The 14,621-nt window shown below is 38.9% G+C and overlaps 1 protein-coding gene across 1 annotated transcript; it reads left to right on the forward strand.

The window, feature by feature from the left end:
* On the forward strand, positions 1–11,247 carry slc37a2 (solute carrier family 37 member 2). Its single transcript, XM_083985906.1, has 18 exons — positions 1–267; positions 2,748–2,829; positions 3,202–3,292; positions 4,266–4,344; positions 4,440–4,575; positions 6,001–6,077; positions 6,906–7,072; positions 7,484–7,521; positions 7,605–7,739; positions 8,434–8,524; positions 8,660–8,722; positions 9,249–9,334; positions 9,437–9,485; positions 9,748–9,821; positions 9,995–10,073; positions 10,169–10,266; positions 10,357–10,421; positions 10,959–11,247. The coding sequence occupies exons 1-18, from the start codon at positions 209–211 to the stop codon at positions 10,972–10,974; spliced, it is 1,485 nt and encodes a 494-aa protein (XP_083842032.1). The 5' UTR covers positions 1–208; the 3' UTR covers positions 10,975–11,247.
* The last annotated feature ends 3,374 nt before the right edge of the window (positions 11,248–14,621 follow it).

Raw genomic sequence — 14,621 nt, forward strand, 5'->3', positions numbered from 1 at the left:
TTCTGCACTTATCAGCCGTTAGTAACACACACGCGGCCGGTTCGCTGCCTTCGGTTAGTTAGTTCGCTGGAAAGAAGATAACAAAACCACCACAGCAGTGCCTTTACTCCTCGATAACTCGGAGGACATGCCGGCTGGGAACAAACTGTGAGCTCTCCTGGATCAAGTTTAACAACAGACGACGACGACAACAACGAAGAAGCAGAAGATGAAATCGGCCCTGGCCCCCGGCATACGGGTCATCACGTCCTTTTCTCGGGACAGTTGGTGAGTTTCCATGAATGACCGAACCGAACGCTCCCATTGTTCCCCGACCGTTCCATCGGCTCGTTAATGGAACCGTCGTTACAGCAGTTGGAGTTGAGAGGGAGCAGTCGGGCTGTGTGTGTGTTTGTCTGTTAACTTATCTCCCCTCTGTGAATGATTGTCAGAAACACATCGATAAACACACATTCTGCGGACTAGGTTAATTATATTGTTACTATATGTGTTAAAGCCTAATTTATTATTATTTTATTACAGGTTCGATCTCGTTAGTTTTAGCTGGGTTGTTTGCACGCGGCTCAGCTGTTACGGCCACACCAAACTGCCCTTTTAAAAATGTGTCATTTCAGAGCTTCCTCCTTTATCGACTCAGATTTTATCTTCAACCAGTCGATAGGGTCATCGACAAATGCAGCATTTAAGGAATTTGGAGAGACACGGGGCACTTCATTTTAATGAGCTCTGTTAAGTAGCAATAGGCGGAGCAGCAGACACTGAGGGAATAAGTCAGTCACAATCTGGTAAACAGATTAATTAGAAATTTGATAAAATAACTCACAATATCTTTAATTTGGATTATTAATGATTGTTTGATTAATTCCAAGTAAATTCTAGCTATGCTTTGTCACATTTTCTAAATTAATCGGTTAAATTAATCCTCAGTTACTCATTATACACCTGTGATTTCTATAAAAAATATTGGTAACACTTTATTTTAAGGGGTCCTTGTTCCTGTGTATCTACCTAATTAATTACAGTGTAATTACCTATGTAACCGTATGTAATAACATGTACTTACATTGTAAATACATAGTGTATTTTGGTGTACTTACAGGTCCTTGTTACAGTTGTAATAAGAAATGCCAAAGTGGCCTCTCTCTTTGCACAAGCATTTCTTATTACAAGTGTAACAAGGACCTGTAAGTACACCAAAATACACTATGTATTTACAATGTAAGTACATGTTATTACATACGGTTACATAGGTAATTACACTGTAATTAATTAGGTAGATACACAGGAACAAGGACCCCTTAAAATAAAGTGTTACCAAAATATTCTGTGGTTGGTAGCCTAATGCAGCAGTCTATGTGTTGAAAAGCATTTTCCTATCTGTCTAACGAATGAAATGGGTTTCGTTTATCCAAGTGAAACTCCTTCTCACATGCCAAGTCATGTTTTGAGGCTGTGTGATAAAAAACATAATGGAAAGCTGACAGTGTCAAGTCATTACACCAAGATGTGCCATCAACTCTGAACTCCCTGTAATCTAATGCAACCTAAAACAGTTTTTGAGGAAGTCATATCTGTGATAATATTGTATATTCAGTTCTCTGGAGCTAGTTTCAATGACTCTATGGTCACAAAGTACTGTCACACTTATGTAGCCTAATTCGTTGTGGACTTTTCTCTCCTGTGATTTTTAAGATGTTCTTTTTCTTTTTCGGTCTTAAACAGTTAACTTTTTTGAAACTTTTGGGGAAGTTCAGACTCCGAGGTTAAATAAAGTGGAATTGAAAACACATAATAAACGCCAAAGGCGCAAATTTGACATCTATTGTAAGGACTGAAACCTCTGGACATTTGATGGCTCATTAGGCTATATGTTTTTAATATTTATTTTAGAATGTAATTATAGCTGTCAAAGGTACAATAATTTCCATCTTAAATTAATGTAGTATAAGTGTAAACCTAAAATAAAATGTGAATACTTAACTTCCTTCAAACTAGATTTAAGTAGGCTATAGTGTGTTAATTACTTTCTGGTGTCAGAGATGAGTTGAGTAAACTCTGATACTGAGAAGTGTCACCACTGTAATAGTGCAGTCTCCCTTTTAGGTGTGAACATTTCACCGGTATTTAATAAGTATACTATGAACTCCACCAATACATGAAGATTATTATTATTAGGCCTATACGTTGACTAAACTCTGTTGTGTGATACTGAGAAGTGTCACCACTCTGTAATAGTGCAGTGCTATTAGAAAGGTGTCATTACTTATGTGTCACCCTGTGCTGCATATGTAATGTGTATGATTTAGGCATGAACATTTCTCCAGTATTTAATGAGTCTGTACTGTGAACTCCACCAGTACATGACTATTATTATAAGTTATTGACTCCCTCTTAATACCAACTATGATCCATGACGTGCAGCTGGTTCCTTATGTTTGTGTTGATGTCTTCTGAGTCATTCATGTTTTCTACATCAATGGGAAGTTATGAAAATATGAAGCTTCTGATTTTTGTGTTGCAAAAAATTAAGTAGTCAGTTTTTTTATATAGCGTTTTCTTTTTGTATGTTTTCAAACTATCATGTTTTTTTTTTGAACGCTTAATAAGCAAATTTAAGTAGTAGTATCGGTAGTAGTTTTCTTTTTTTGTATTTACAGTCCTTATTCTTTATTTTGTTCTTACAATGTACAATCATAAAAAAGAGTATGATGATTTCTACAGTCACATCTCCTCCCTCTCTTTTGCAGGTATCGTGGCTTCATTCTTCTACTCACCTTCCTCTTCTACACAGCCTACCATCTGTCACGGAAACCTATCAGCATTGTGAAGGTAACTGGGACAATTCAATTCCTTTTTATCTACAGTTTTCACTGGATTTCTGTGGGAGCATGAAGTGTGGGTCAAACACTGCCTTTTGGAAATCATGAAAAAAGGCCAAAATGTCTGTCTTGTCCTTTTGTTGCTCCTTTGTTCTTAGCTCAGCATGACACTCAGAGGCACTCAGATATTTTCACCTTAATAGAAAAATAAAACCATTAACACTCAAATTAAAGCAATCATTTGTATTTTGAACATCTTCAACCACTGACTTTTCACAACAAAACATGACGCTTGTCCACTATGTGTCTGACACCCGTCTCTCATTGTTTTGTTTACATTGTTTCATCTGGTTTCTTTAATGTTTTTCTCTCTGATACTCAGGGTGAGCTGCACAGAAACTGTTCCAACGTCATTCGACCAGCTGACCTCAACATCACCAACAATGCTACCTGGTGTGACTGGGCGCCGTTCGGTATGTCCAGTTCTTGTTCTTGACAACTACAACTTTGATGATAAAAGAGTCTTGTACACTTATTCGCCAGGAGTAAAGATGATACTTTAACTCATTGAGTGCCAGCCCTTTTATAAAATGGTCAGTGACTTGTGCCAGCGTTTCGGGGCATTTTGAGTAATATTTCAAGACCCACAGAATATTTTGCACTATGACTCTGAAAATACAAAATAGCTCAAAGGAAAGAGAAGACTCTCTATTTGATTAGGGAAAAAACCATTTGTTTTTTACCATGTTCCATTCTTGATTTATCTTATCTGAATAGAGCCTGGTTGCACCAAAAAGACCACTTTTTTTCTAGAAAGCTGAGAAAAATGCATTTATGTGAAAGAGAGTCTCTCAAGAAACGTTTAAATTTTGGCTTCAAAAACATGTAAGACATCTGAAAATTTCATTTCACACGTTTTTTCATTGTACAATGAAAAAAACAACTAAAATACAACAAGTAGGAGTCCTACTCTGCAGAGTGATGCCTGCTCTCCTACTTCCCTGCAGTTGCTGCCCCCTCACCCTCTCCTACCAGAAGTTTAACATTTCTTCCAGTGTGTGCTGGTGAAACTGACCCCTCGACTCTGCGATCCGCTTTCACTTCGGCATTTTGGTACTGATCATCTAGATCAGTTTACCTTTCCTGCCTCCTCCGATCACTTGTTCCAGGCTCTGCCTGTCGTTTTTCTCTAGAAATAGAAACTTTTTCCAATTTTTTTTATCTCCGTACCAATCGCACTCGTCTTCTTCTTCTTCATTTCTTGCTCTGATCTACAGTCTTCTTCGTTCTACGCATCCCAGAAGCCCCAAAATTACTCACAGTGTGCCGACAGCCGACAGAAAACAGTGTTTGACGTATATGTCAATGGCACCCAAGCGTTGTATTTTGATTGACGTATATATACGTCAGTGGCACTCAATGAGTTAATCTCTGTCACCTCTCTAGACCAAGACAACTACCAGACGCTGTTCGGGGTCTTGGATAACTGCTTCCTGGTCGCATATGCCATCGGCATGTTTTTCAGGTTTGTGTATTTGTGTTGCTGGCAAAACTTACCACATATTTGTCTGCGTACATGTGCTACATTGATTCATAATCATTTTCTCGTGGCGTTCACAGTGGGATATTTGGAGAGCGCCTGCCTCTACGATACTACTTGAGTTTTGGGATGCTGTCGAGTGGACTGTTCACATGTCTGTTTGGCCTCGGCTTCTACTGGAACATCCACTCATTGGGGTACTATGCTGTCATCCAGGTAAACACAACGACATCAGCTGTTGATTGGCTGCTCTGTTCAGGTCACGACCAATATGACTGTAGCAAGTAGAGAAAAATACACTGTGTGTGTAAAGATCTGAAAAACGTATGTATTCACAAACTCTGATGTGTGAGCAAACTTTATCCAGCTGATCTGAATTTCAAAAACAACCTGTTAACACCTTGCAATCTCATTAATTGACTTGCTGTTTAATCTGTAAGCAAAGAACGGCACCGAGACTCTGCACAAAATGGATGGATAAACTTTTGTATGAAATCAAATACTCACAGCACCATTTAAAAATCCAATCTAATTTTATGTAAAAATGTCAAAGCTTCTTTTTGATTATGTAAATTGCATCTTTGACTAGTGTAAGTTTGTAAGTGACAGTTGGATTATCCAATATGTTTACGTTTAGAAAGGCATTATCCCTTTTTAACCATGTGCAGAATTCAGATGATTTGACCTCGTCCATTTGGCAGGCACCAAACATCCCATTAGCACAGACAGAGGAAGCACAGAGATCAGCTTGGCTGTTAATTGCTAACTCAACACCAAATGTTGAGGAAATGACCATTTCTCCCTTTGTGTGCTTACACACTCAGTGCTTCAGGCGCTATCAGATGAGTGTTGTTGTTTCACTTCAGTTTTTTTTAAATTTCTGTTCGACCAATAAACCCCCCCCATCTGTGCACTGAGTAACAGAGTGCACTGTTGTTGTGTATTATTACTTTATGGTGGGAATCAAGCTCACAGTCATATTTCAGTCGTGGAAGAGCTCAGGGGGAAGTTAGAAGAGTTAGGAATTTATTTGGCACAGGCTACTTTCACATCTTATGTAGTAAGGTTATAACTAATGACAATTTTCCTGTTTTACTCATTTAGTCGAAAAAATGTCAAAATATGGTAAAATATTCCCAGAGAAACTATAATTATAAATTTTAGTCATTCTACATATAATATGTACTCAAACTTACACCGGTAAGAGCTGTCATTGGAAAGTTTTTAAAGAAAAATGCTTCTAAGACTGAAGCACCTTAGCTATCATTTATCTAATGTATCTGTTAATAATCTTTTTGCCCAATTACAGGTGTGATCACTCTCAGCCTTGTGGTTAGTACGGACCTCATTTGTCATCTTTTGCCTTTTAAACGTCTAGAGATCTCACAGGGACTTAGTCAGGTTTTACTCAGATATCACATGACTCACCACAGCCTCATATGACTGCAGGCATGCAGTCTGGGCTTATATAGGAGTCTGGTGAGGGAATGTGAACAAGCACTGCACCACTGGTCTCCTCCCATCCTCCTTTACATGTTGAATTTGTCTCAGGGCTTTGACATTTACCATTAATGAGGTTGTCCACCTTCATCCATAGATTAACACAGTCTGGTTTCTCCCTCTGTCGGCTTCACTCTGCAGGTCCTGAACGGCCTGGTGCAGACCACTGGTTGGCCGGCGGTGGTGGCTTGTGTCGGCAACTGGTTTGGAAAGGGGAAGTAAGTACTGGAGCATAGTCCTGCTGACTGTGCAGTATTAGACGCCTTTTCTGTTGCTCAGTGACAGACACATGTGCACATTTGTCACATTTTGAAAGCACAGTGAAATCAAGTTTGACTGAACTCAGCCCATTCACTCCAGATCCAGACCCAGAATCTAAACTGCTACTTAATAAGCACCAGGGAGCTCAACAGCTGGTTAAACTGGTTCTTTACAAAGTACAACAACAGTACAAACACAGACACTTGACTTCCCATGCCTGTCTGAACGGGCCCCACCCTGTTTCTGGCTGGTCAACAGCTGTGTTTACATGCACAGAAGAAACCAGGCTACTCAGAGAAATCACACAACATGTTTACTTGCACTGCAATAACCTAGTTACTATAATGTCTTTGTTTACGTCAAGCTGCTCAGTCCAAAGGTCAGATTTTGCGTTGCAGCTTTACCCTGTGTATGGCTTTTTGTTTTCATTCATATCTTTAAGTTTCAAATTGTCAGGTATTGATCGTTCAAAGACTTGTTCAACGTTTTGAAATCACAATCACAAATACATCTATCTGCACCTCCAAAGCCTTATAATTAAAACATCTCATTTGTTTAATCCATATACAAACAAAACAGCCAGTTTGAGGTTTGGGGAAGTTTGTGTTCAAACCACTTCATTAATCATCATCATAAACATTTGCTGTATTCAAACAGGCACTTGCCCTTCATTAAAACAAGGGGGAAAAGTCCATTAAATGGCTTTTTGAAACCAAACACATATTTCTGAAGCCATGTCTGTCTCCTCCTTCACCTTCTTTAAGTGCCTGTCTTTTGATCAACAGACGTGGGTTCATCATGGGTGTGTGGAACTCTCACACCTCTGTTGGGAACATCTTGGGCTCGCTCATCGCGGGGGCCTTCGTCTCCTCGGCGTGGGGAATGTCCTTCATTGTCCCGGGGATCATCATCGCCTGCACCGGCATCCTCTGCTTCTTCTTCCTCGTTGAGAGTTAGTTTCTAACCCACACACCAAACTCCACTGGGGCAAATCATAGACACAACACACTCGCTGCAGGGTCTTGCTTGACCTTTGATTGAAATTGTTTAAACTCAGCTGTCTTCAGCTCTGTCTGTCCACACAGTGGAGGCAGGACTTTTTTCTAGATACACACTTTACTTACAGCACTGGAGAAGCTGGGAGATTAAAAATGTGTCATATTTTCACTGACAAGCCAAACTTTAAAACATATAACTGTTTTTGTTGTTGTGGCTGATTTGTGTATATCTGTTAAGATCAGTCAACATTATAACTACAGCACTGTATGTCATTCATTTCCTGTTAAACCTAAACAGTATGTTTGAGTCCTCAGTTGCTCTAGAAAAACGTTTCTGATCCCGTCTTTTTCTCTGTGTTATTCAGAACCTGAAGACGTTAACTGTACCACTCCTCAGCACCATGTGAGTTGCACCAAAAACACCCATCGCTCTCATTGACCCTTAACAACACTGCCTGGACTCATATCTGTGTGTTTGTGCATAAGAGTGAACAGGAAAAGACTGAAGAGACTGTCGATCGTGTCGACCAAGGTGTCAACGGCAGCATCCTGACTGAACCTCCGGCGATTGTGGAGGACCACACGGAGGCCATCAGCTTCTGTGGCGCTCTCAGTATACCTGTGAGTAGAAACAACTGCTTTAACCCTGTCACCACTGGTGATTACTGATTTATTAGAATTCATCAGTTAATATTGAATCGATAAAAAATGTTCAGAATTTGTACTGTTCAAACAGGTTGAAAGATAAACTTTTTTTAAAACTGCTTTACTATGGCGCCCTCTGGTGGTGTCATCAGGAACAACACTGTAATGTCAGGATTGTAAATTAAACTGAGTAAAAATATATCTTTAAAAAACTCATTAAGGGGTGCCGTGGGTTGAACAGGCACCCCATGTGCAGAGGCTACAGTCCTCGCTGCAGTCAACCCCAGTTCGAATCCCGCATCGGGTGGCCCTTTACTGCATGTCATACTGCACCCCCTCTCTCTGCCTCCCCATTTCCTGTCTTTCTCAATTATCCTATCAAATAAAGGCAAAAACCCAAACCCAAAATATACTTACAAACAAAAAAAAAATCATTCCCATACTTCTGAGTGAGAGGTCATGTAAAAAAGTATTGATTAGGTATCGGTGAAGAAGATCCAGGATTCAAATTTTCACTTGGGTTCAGAATGTCACATATGATACTCAGCTTTAGTGACGCCGTGTGAAACCATGAGGTTACTTTCTTCCCTGTTTGTCTCACTGAGAATTGTTGCATGGTAACAATGAAAACATGTTGAGATGAGGATTCGTGCTGCTTCGTGTCTCACAGGGAGTGATGGAGTTCTCTCTCTGTCTGCTGTTTGCCAAGCTGGTCAGCTACACCTTCCTCTACTGGCTGCCTCTCTACATCTCAAATGTTGGTCAGTGTTCACTCACAGACTTTATTCTTATCCCAAATGAGCATTTACAATAATTACTTTACATTACAATACACTTTCATTCACATTATTTTGAGTATTTTTTCAAGATGTTTATGTCTTTATTTTCATTTTCAGCACATTTTGAGGCAAAAGAAGCAGGAGACATGTCGACACTGTTTGATGTCGGAGGAATTATGGGTAAGTTTTACATTCAAACATTGAAATAAGTTACTTACACGGCCATCTGTCTGTTACTTGGTTTGACTGACAGGACAGGACTTGGACAGATTGGTTCCCTTCATGCCTGAATGCTCACCCGTTATACATTTCCATCTTGACAGCAGGTGTCTGAATTTCACCAGTCCAATTTCAGCAATCTTGACATGACTGAACACGGAAACTGACAGTTTGAAAATAAAATATTGAAATCAGTTAAATTATTAATTAATTAAATGTCCCAACACAACTTTTATAGTTGTCTGTAGGATTCCCATCACATCTGCAGTAAATCTCTCATCAGCAGCCAGGAGGATGATATGGTGTCTCATCTCTTACCCAAATGAACCCAATCAGACTCTGACAGCAAGATGATCAAAATCTCTCATTAACCGCAGCTCTATTTAAAATTAATCTCATAGTCTTGTGTTTATTTTTAATTTCAATTTATCATAATCATGATGCTGTGTGAAGATATTCTGTAACTGGCTACGTGTTGTGCATACAGGAGGCATTTTGGCAGGCGTTGTGTCCGACTACACCGGTGGGAGAGCGACAACCTGCTGCATCATGCTGCTTTTCGCGGCCCCCATGGTGAGCCTCACCTCAGAATAAATAGCGACAATGATCATCAACAAAGAAACACAGATTCTCAGTGCTGTGTGATGTCTGCTGATTGTTCTTTTCGTGTTCTAGCTTTTCCTCTATAATTACATTGGACAGAGGAGTCTTGGTACAACAATTGGTGAGTGTATCTACCTTTTGATGTTAATGGCTTCTCACATTGTATTACTCACCGCCAGATACAAAGAAAGACTGTTACCATTAAAAAAGATAAATATGAATCATTAATTTACAGGGAAAAACAGCAAATCAAGGATTAAATTCAGGATTAAAATGAAAGTTGGTTTATTTCCAGATAACATGGAAAGACATTTATTAAAAAAGGTAAAAATGTGTGGTGAATGTTAAAGCTTTTTAACCTAGAGGTGTTTGTCCATGTGTAGCTATGCTGCTGGTATGTGGAGGCCTCGTGAACGGACCGTACGCCCTCATCACTACTGCTGTATCTGCTGACCTGGTAGGCATCATGGGAAATAGTTTGTTTTATGTCCTTTCAGTCTGTTAAGCTTTAAAGAAACCTCCAACATACACAACAAGTATTTTCTCTGTAATCCTACTCACATGTAGTGGATAGACATGTAAACTGTAAACAGCCATGCTTCTACTTACATGATGTGTTTGTTGTAACAGGGAACACATGAGAGTCTGAGAGGAAACTCCAGGGCGCTGTCGACGGTAACGGCGATTATTGATGGGACTGGTTCAGTGGGTATGTAATGTATCTAGGTTTTTGATGTTATGTTCAAACACTGAATAGACAGGATTCAGTTTATTAATTAAATGAAAATATATGAATCTCTGCAGGAGCTGCACTGGGTCCTCTGTTAGCTGGTGTCATTTCTCCCTCTGGCTGGAACAACGTCTTCTACATGCTCATCTCCGCTGACGTCTTGGCCTGCCTGGTAAGAAATAAAACTTTATTTACAAAACTTTAAACACAAAAACCACTTCCTGTAGTTGTGTAATGACACCTGTTGTTTGCTTTTCTTCAGTTTTTGTCCAGGCTTGTTTACAAGGAAGCTCAGGGTTGGTGTGGACGTGCTAGTCGAGTCAGAGGGTGAGTATCACCAAAGGTTTTAATCACAACAATGGCCTTTGTGTGTTTTTTCAAAGTTTACTTTTCTTACGTTAATTTCAGGGAATCCCTCAAACTACTTCCTGGCCGGGCATAAAAAATCATGATAAAAACTGCATATTTATTTACTGCATATTTATCAAATGTTTAAAAATAGCTGATGAGGGTTTTAACAATACAATAAAAACCCAAGTTAAGAAATGTATTTTTTATTTGTGTGATTATAAACACTCATTTTTCCTTTGGAAAGGGACCGGCCACCTGGACCAACTGTCCAGACTTGCAGGATTTTATTTACCTGAAATCTGATTTATTTGTGTTCAACAACTTAAAAAAGAAATGAGTGAAGTCCCTAAAATGTCAAATTATTCCTCAAAGGAGGAAAAAGGGAAGTTTATTAACTTAATATCTCAAACCATCTGGCCATCCAAACACAAACTGAAGATTTGAAGCAGTGATATTGTATCAGTCCTACTAAAACCAATAAAAACTTCTTATTAATTCAACGTTTCATTGCAGGTACAAAGAAATCTGAATTACTCACTCAAACTGAGCAACAAACACATGAAAGAGGGAAACAATGCTCAAACTGACCTCATACAGTGGACGACGTGTCTCCATTGTGTCTGAATGGACATCGGACCATCAGTGGAAGATTCAAGTCACTGAACAAACGACTGAAGCTTCCGGACAAACTTCTTATTGTAATACAGCGAGAAATGTGTCTTTATAGAGACAAAGATTTTTTTATGAACAATCTGATCACTGACTTTTATTATTCTTTTATCATTAAAATGTATATTCTGTGCCTTTTCTTAACTTTGTCTTCTTCTATCTTACCTGCATCTTCACAACACTCATCGTCTCAGGAAATATTTTACTACGTAAGTCTATTCTCCTCTCACTGTTTTATTTAGTAAAACAATTATTTTTAGACATGTTTGGCTACAGTGGCTGAGCGCAGTCCTCTAACCCAGTTATACAACAGCTTTTCACTGTATAGTTACAGAGGAAACATCCTTGTTTTGAAATCCTCACCAAACAATCCCGCAGATCTGTCGGATCTGGATCTGAATCTGCACCAAACTGTACAGTCATAGATCCAAACACCACAAACATGTCTCTTGTCTCAAACAATGAATCAGACAATTTTCAAAAAAGAGATTAAACATTTTCTGGATCCACACCTTTCTCCCATTAATGGCTGGTTCTTGGTTTTGTAGGTGTTTTTTTTGCGCAATCCTGCCACCAAACAAACAAACATGAAACATCTCCTTGGTTTAGGTACAAGGGAAAAAAGTAAAACTCAGGACAAACACATTTTGTTTAATGACGGTAAATACAACCTATTAAAAGTCCCGGGAGTTTGAGGTGAAAACAACTGGTTCCCAGAGTCATGGCACTGTACCCACTTTAAACTGTTACCATGGTAACTTCAGATAGCTACATCAGTAAAAACTTTACTCTGCTTTAAAAAAGTACCTTCCGTAACATTAAATTATAACATTACAATTACAACTGGAGTCATTTGATGGACGGAGTCTGGAGTTCCACTGCAAAACATTTCTCTAAAATAAAGTAAAAGACACTCAAAACAGACATTTATTGAACAAAGGCAACTAAACAACTAAACAAACAGGAGCAGTCTGATCTTGACCTGAGCTCTGAAAGGCAGTTTTATGAGCATCTGTATTAAACAGCAACAACAAACACAGAATAAAAGACAAACCGAGACTTCGGCTGCAGGAGAGCTCAACAGTAAAAAAAAAAAAGACTTTACTCACATCCTCACATCCAGATTGAAGGAAACATCTGAAGATTGTCAAAGATATTCTTCATAAAAGCCAGATATATCGTCTCCCACTTAGCCATTTTTGTCCAAAACGTTACAAAGAAGGAGCCCATGAGTTGTGCATGTTCATTCATTAACACTAATATGACCATAGCTGTTTGTTTTGAACCAATCCGACACTGATTTGCATGAAATACTCATAACAATATAACTGAAACTATTCCTCCCAACAAATACACAGGTTCCTCCTGTTTAAAAAATGTTTTGTTTACTAAAGTCAGCAGGGGCCATTAAAACATCCGTCGTTTTGTCAATAATAAAAGTACAGAATGTTTCCAGTTTTATCCTTTAACCAGGAAACTGAAAAGGCTGGTGATTCCTTAGAGCCACGCTGCTGGAGTGGCAGAATTAGGCTAAAAGTCTTCGTCTTTAGTGTTTCATTTGAAATGTTTGTTGATCAGAGGCTGAAACTTCCTCTGTGACAGAAGTGGAACTGAAGAACCATTTTTTTTACTTAATGCATCAATTCAGCAGGTTTTACAAGGTGCGAAAACAGGGATTGAATAAACAATTCAAACAGAAAGCAGAACAAGCATGGTGGATTGTTGGTTTGCGGGTTGATGCTTCAGCACATGACACAAATTTGAACTTGTCTCAGTTTGAACTTTAAGGTTGGACCTGTGTAACACGACAACAGACAGCCTTTTGTGTTTCCAGTTGAATGCGTGAATGGGACATGAACATCTGTCAATCAGCAGGTGTGTACAAATCAGTGCGAGATTACTTTCGAGGAGTGAGACAAAACAGTGAGTCATGATCAACCAAGAGATCAGAAAGCCAAACGGAGGCCGTGACATCAGGCTTTGAGTTTATAAACAATTTGGACTCGACAAAAACAGACATGAACAAATTTAAAGTTTGGAGGGCAAGTTGATGTTGACTTGACGACTGCTGTGGGTGTGGTTTGGTCACATTTGAATGAGAGAAAACAACCCCACAACCGTCATTGCGTTTTGATTCAAATGTTGCCCAAAACAGCTCCATATCTCTGCAATATCCCTCATTTTCTAAGAATGATATCTTACCAAGAATATTTGTCTTATTTCTAATCAAAATGTAATTTCTAGTCAAAACAAATCTAATTATACTTAAAATAAGACTCATCACATTAAAAAGCAGCTTGTTTTCAGACGCGTTTTACTTCTTTCAAGCATATTTTCACTTAAAATAAGTATAGAAAAATCTGATAGTGGATAGTTTTTCTTCCTTATTACAAGCACAAAAAACTTACTTTCAATGGCAAATTTTTATACTTATCCAAGAGAAAATTTGTTTGAAACAACTGAAAATTATCTAAAAACAAGTACATTTTTAGGTGATGAGTCTTATTTTAAGTGGAAAGAGATTATTTTTGACTAATAATGAGACATTTTGACAAGAAAGAATATTCTTGGAAAGATTTTGAGTTTTTGCAGTGTTAAGATGTCTTCAGTGAGATCTGGGAACATACAGCATGCACCTGATTTGACTTTAAGATGTAGCTAAAGCCTACAGTGCATTTTGTTGTTGCACCTCAGATTTCAGTGTTCAGTATTTCAGTGTTACTTCGAACTGTGGTTCGTATGTCTTATTAAAATGTTGCAACAAGCTAGAATTATCATTTAAAGAACAAAAAAATGATCAAATCTGGTCACTGATGGTGCACTCCAGTGGTAAATTAAATAAAAGACCTTTTTGCACCATCAACAACATACGGATGAAAGTTCAGTTTACTCCCTTTTGTTTTTAACTGCAGATTTATTTAGACAGGCTTCGCAGTTCGCAGCGTAGGATTACATCGAGTTAAACTTCTAACACAACACTATAATATGAACAATAAAAACACATCATAACAGCAACAACAGAGATCACTGCAGATCTGGGACCTGGATCCTTCAACATTCAAACAGATTATTTGAGTCTCGACAGTTAAAAACCGAAGCCAGGAGCAAACGGGCGTGAACGGGAGACCTCCCACCCACCAGTGTTTCTGTTATCTGTCACTGCGCCGCGGCCCCTCTGTGTGCTCTTCATCTTTGCAGCCGAGTCACATGGACGTAAATCAAACAGCTCGAGGCCGTCAGGTTTTGTGAGAGCTTCACTGTTGACAGATTTGTGGTGTGTTGTCGTCCTCTGCTCGTGCTCCTGGTTTGTCTCACGGGTCCATTTAAGGTTTGAGCCTGTGGTCGTAGGTCGTACCCCCCCTCCCCACCTCCTCTCCCCCGTTCTTAACAGGGACATTGTGTTACTCTGTCACATCTTTAGTGTACATCCTTCTCAAAAAGAAAAACAAACAAACAAACAAAAAACAATCTTGACAAGCTTCATATGATACAGTTCATGTTTTTATA

Source organism: Trachurus trachurus (assembly GCF_905171665.1).
Source record: "Trachurus trachurus genome assembly, chromosome: 14".
In the NCBI taxonomy this organism is placed as follows: Eukaryota; Metazoa; Chordata; class Actinopteri; order Carangiformes; family Carangidae; genus Trachurus; species Trachurus trachurus.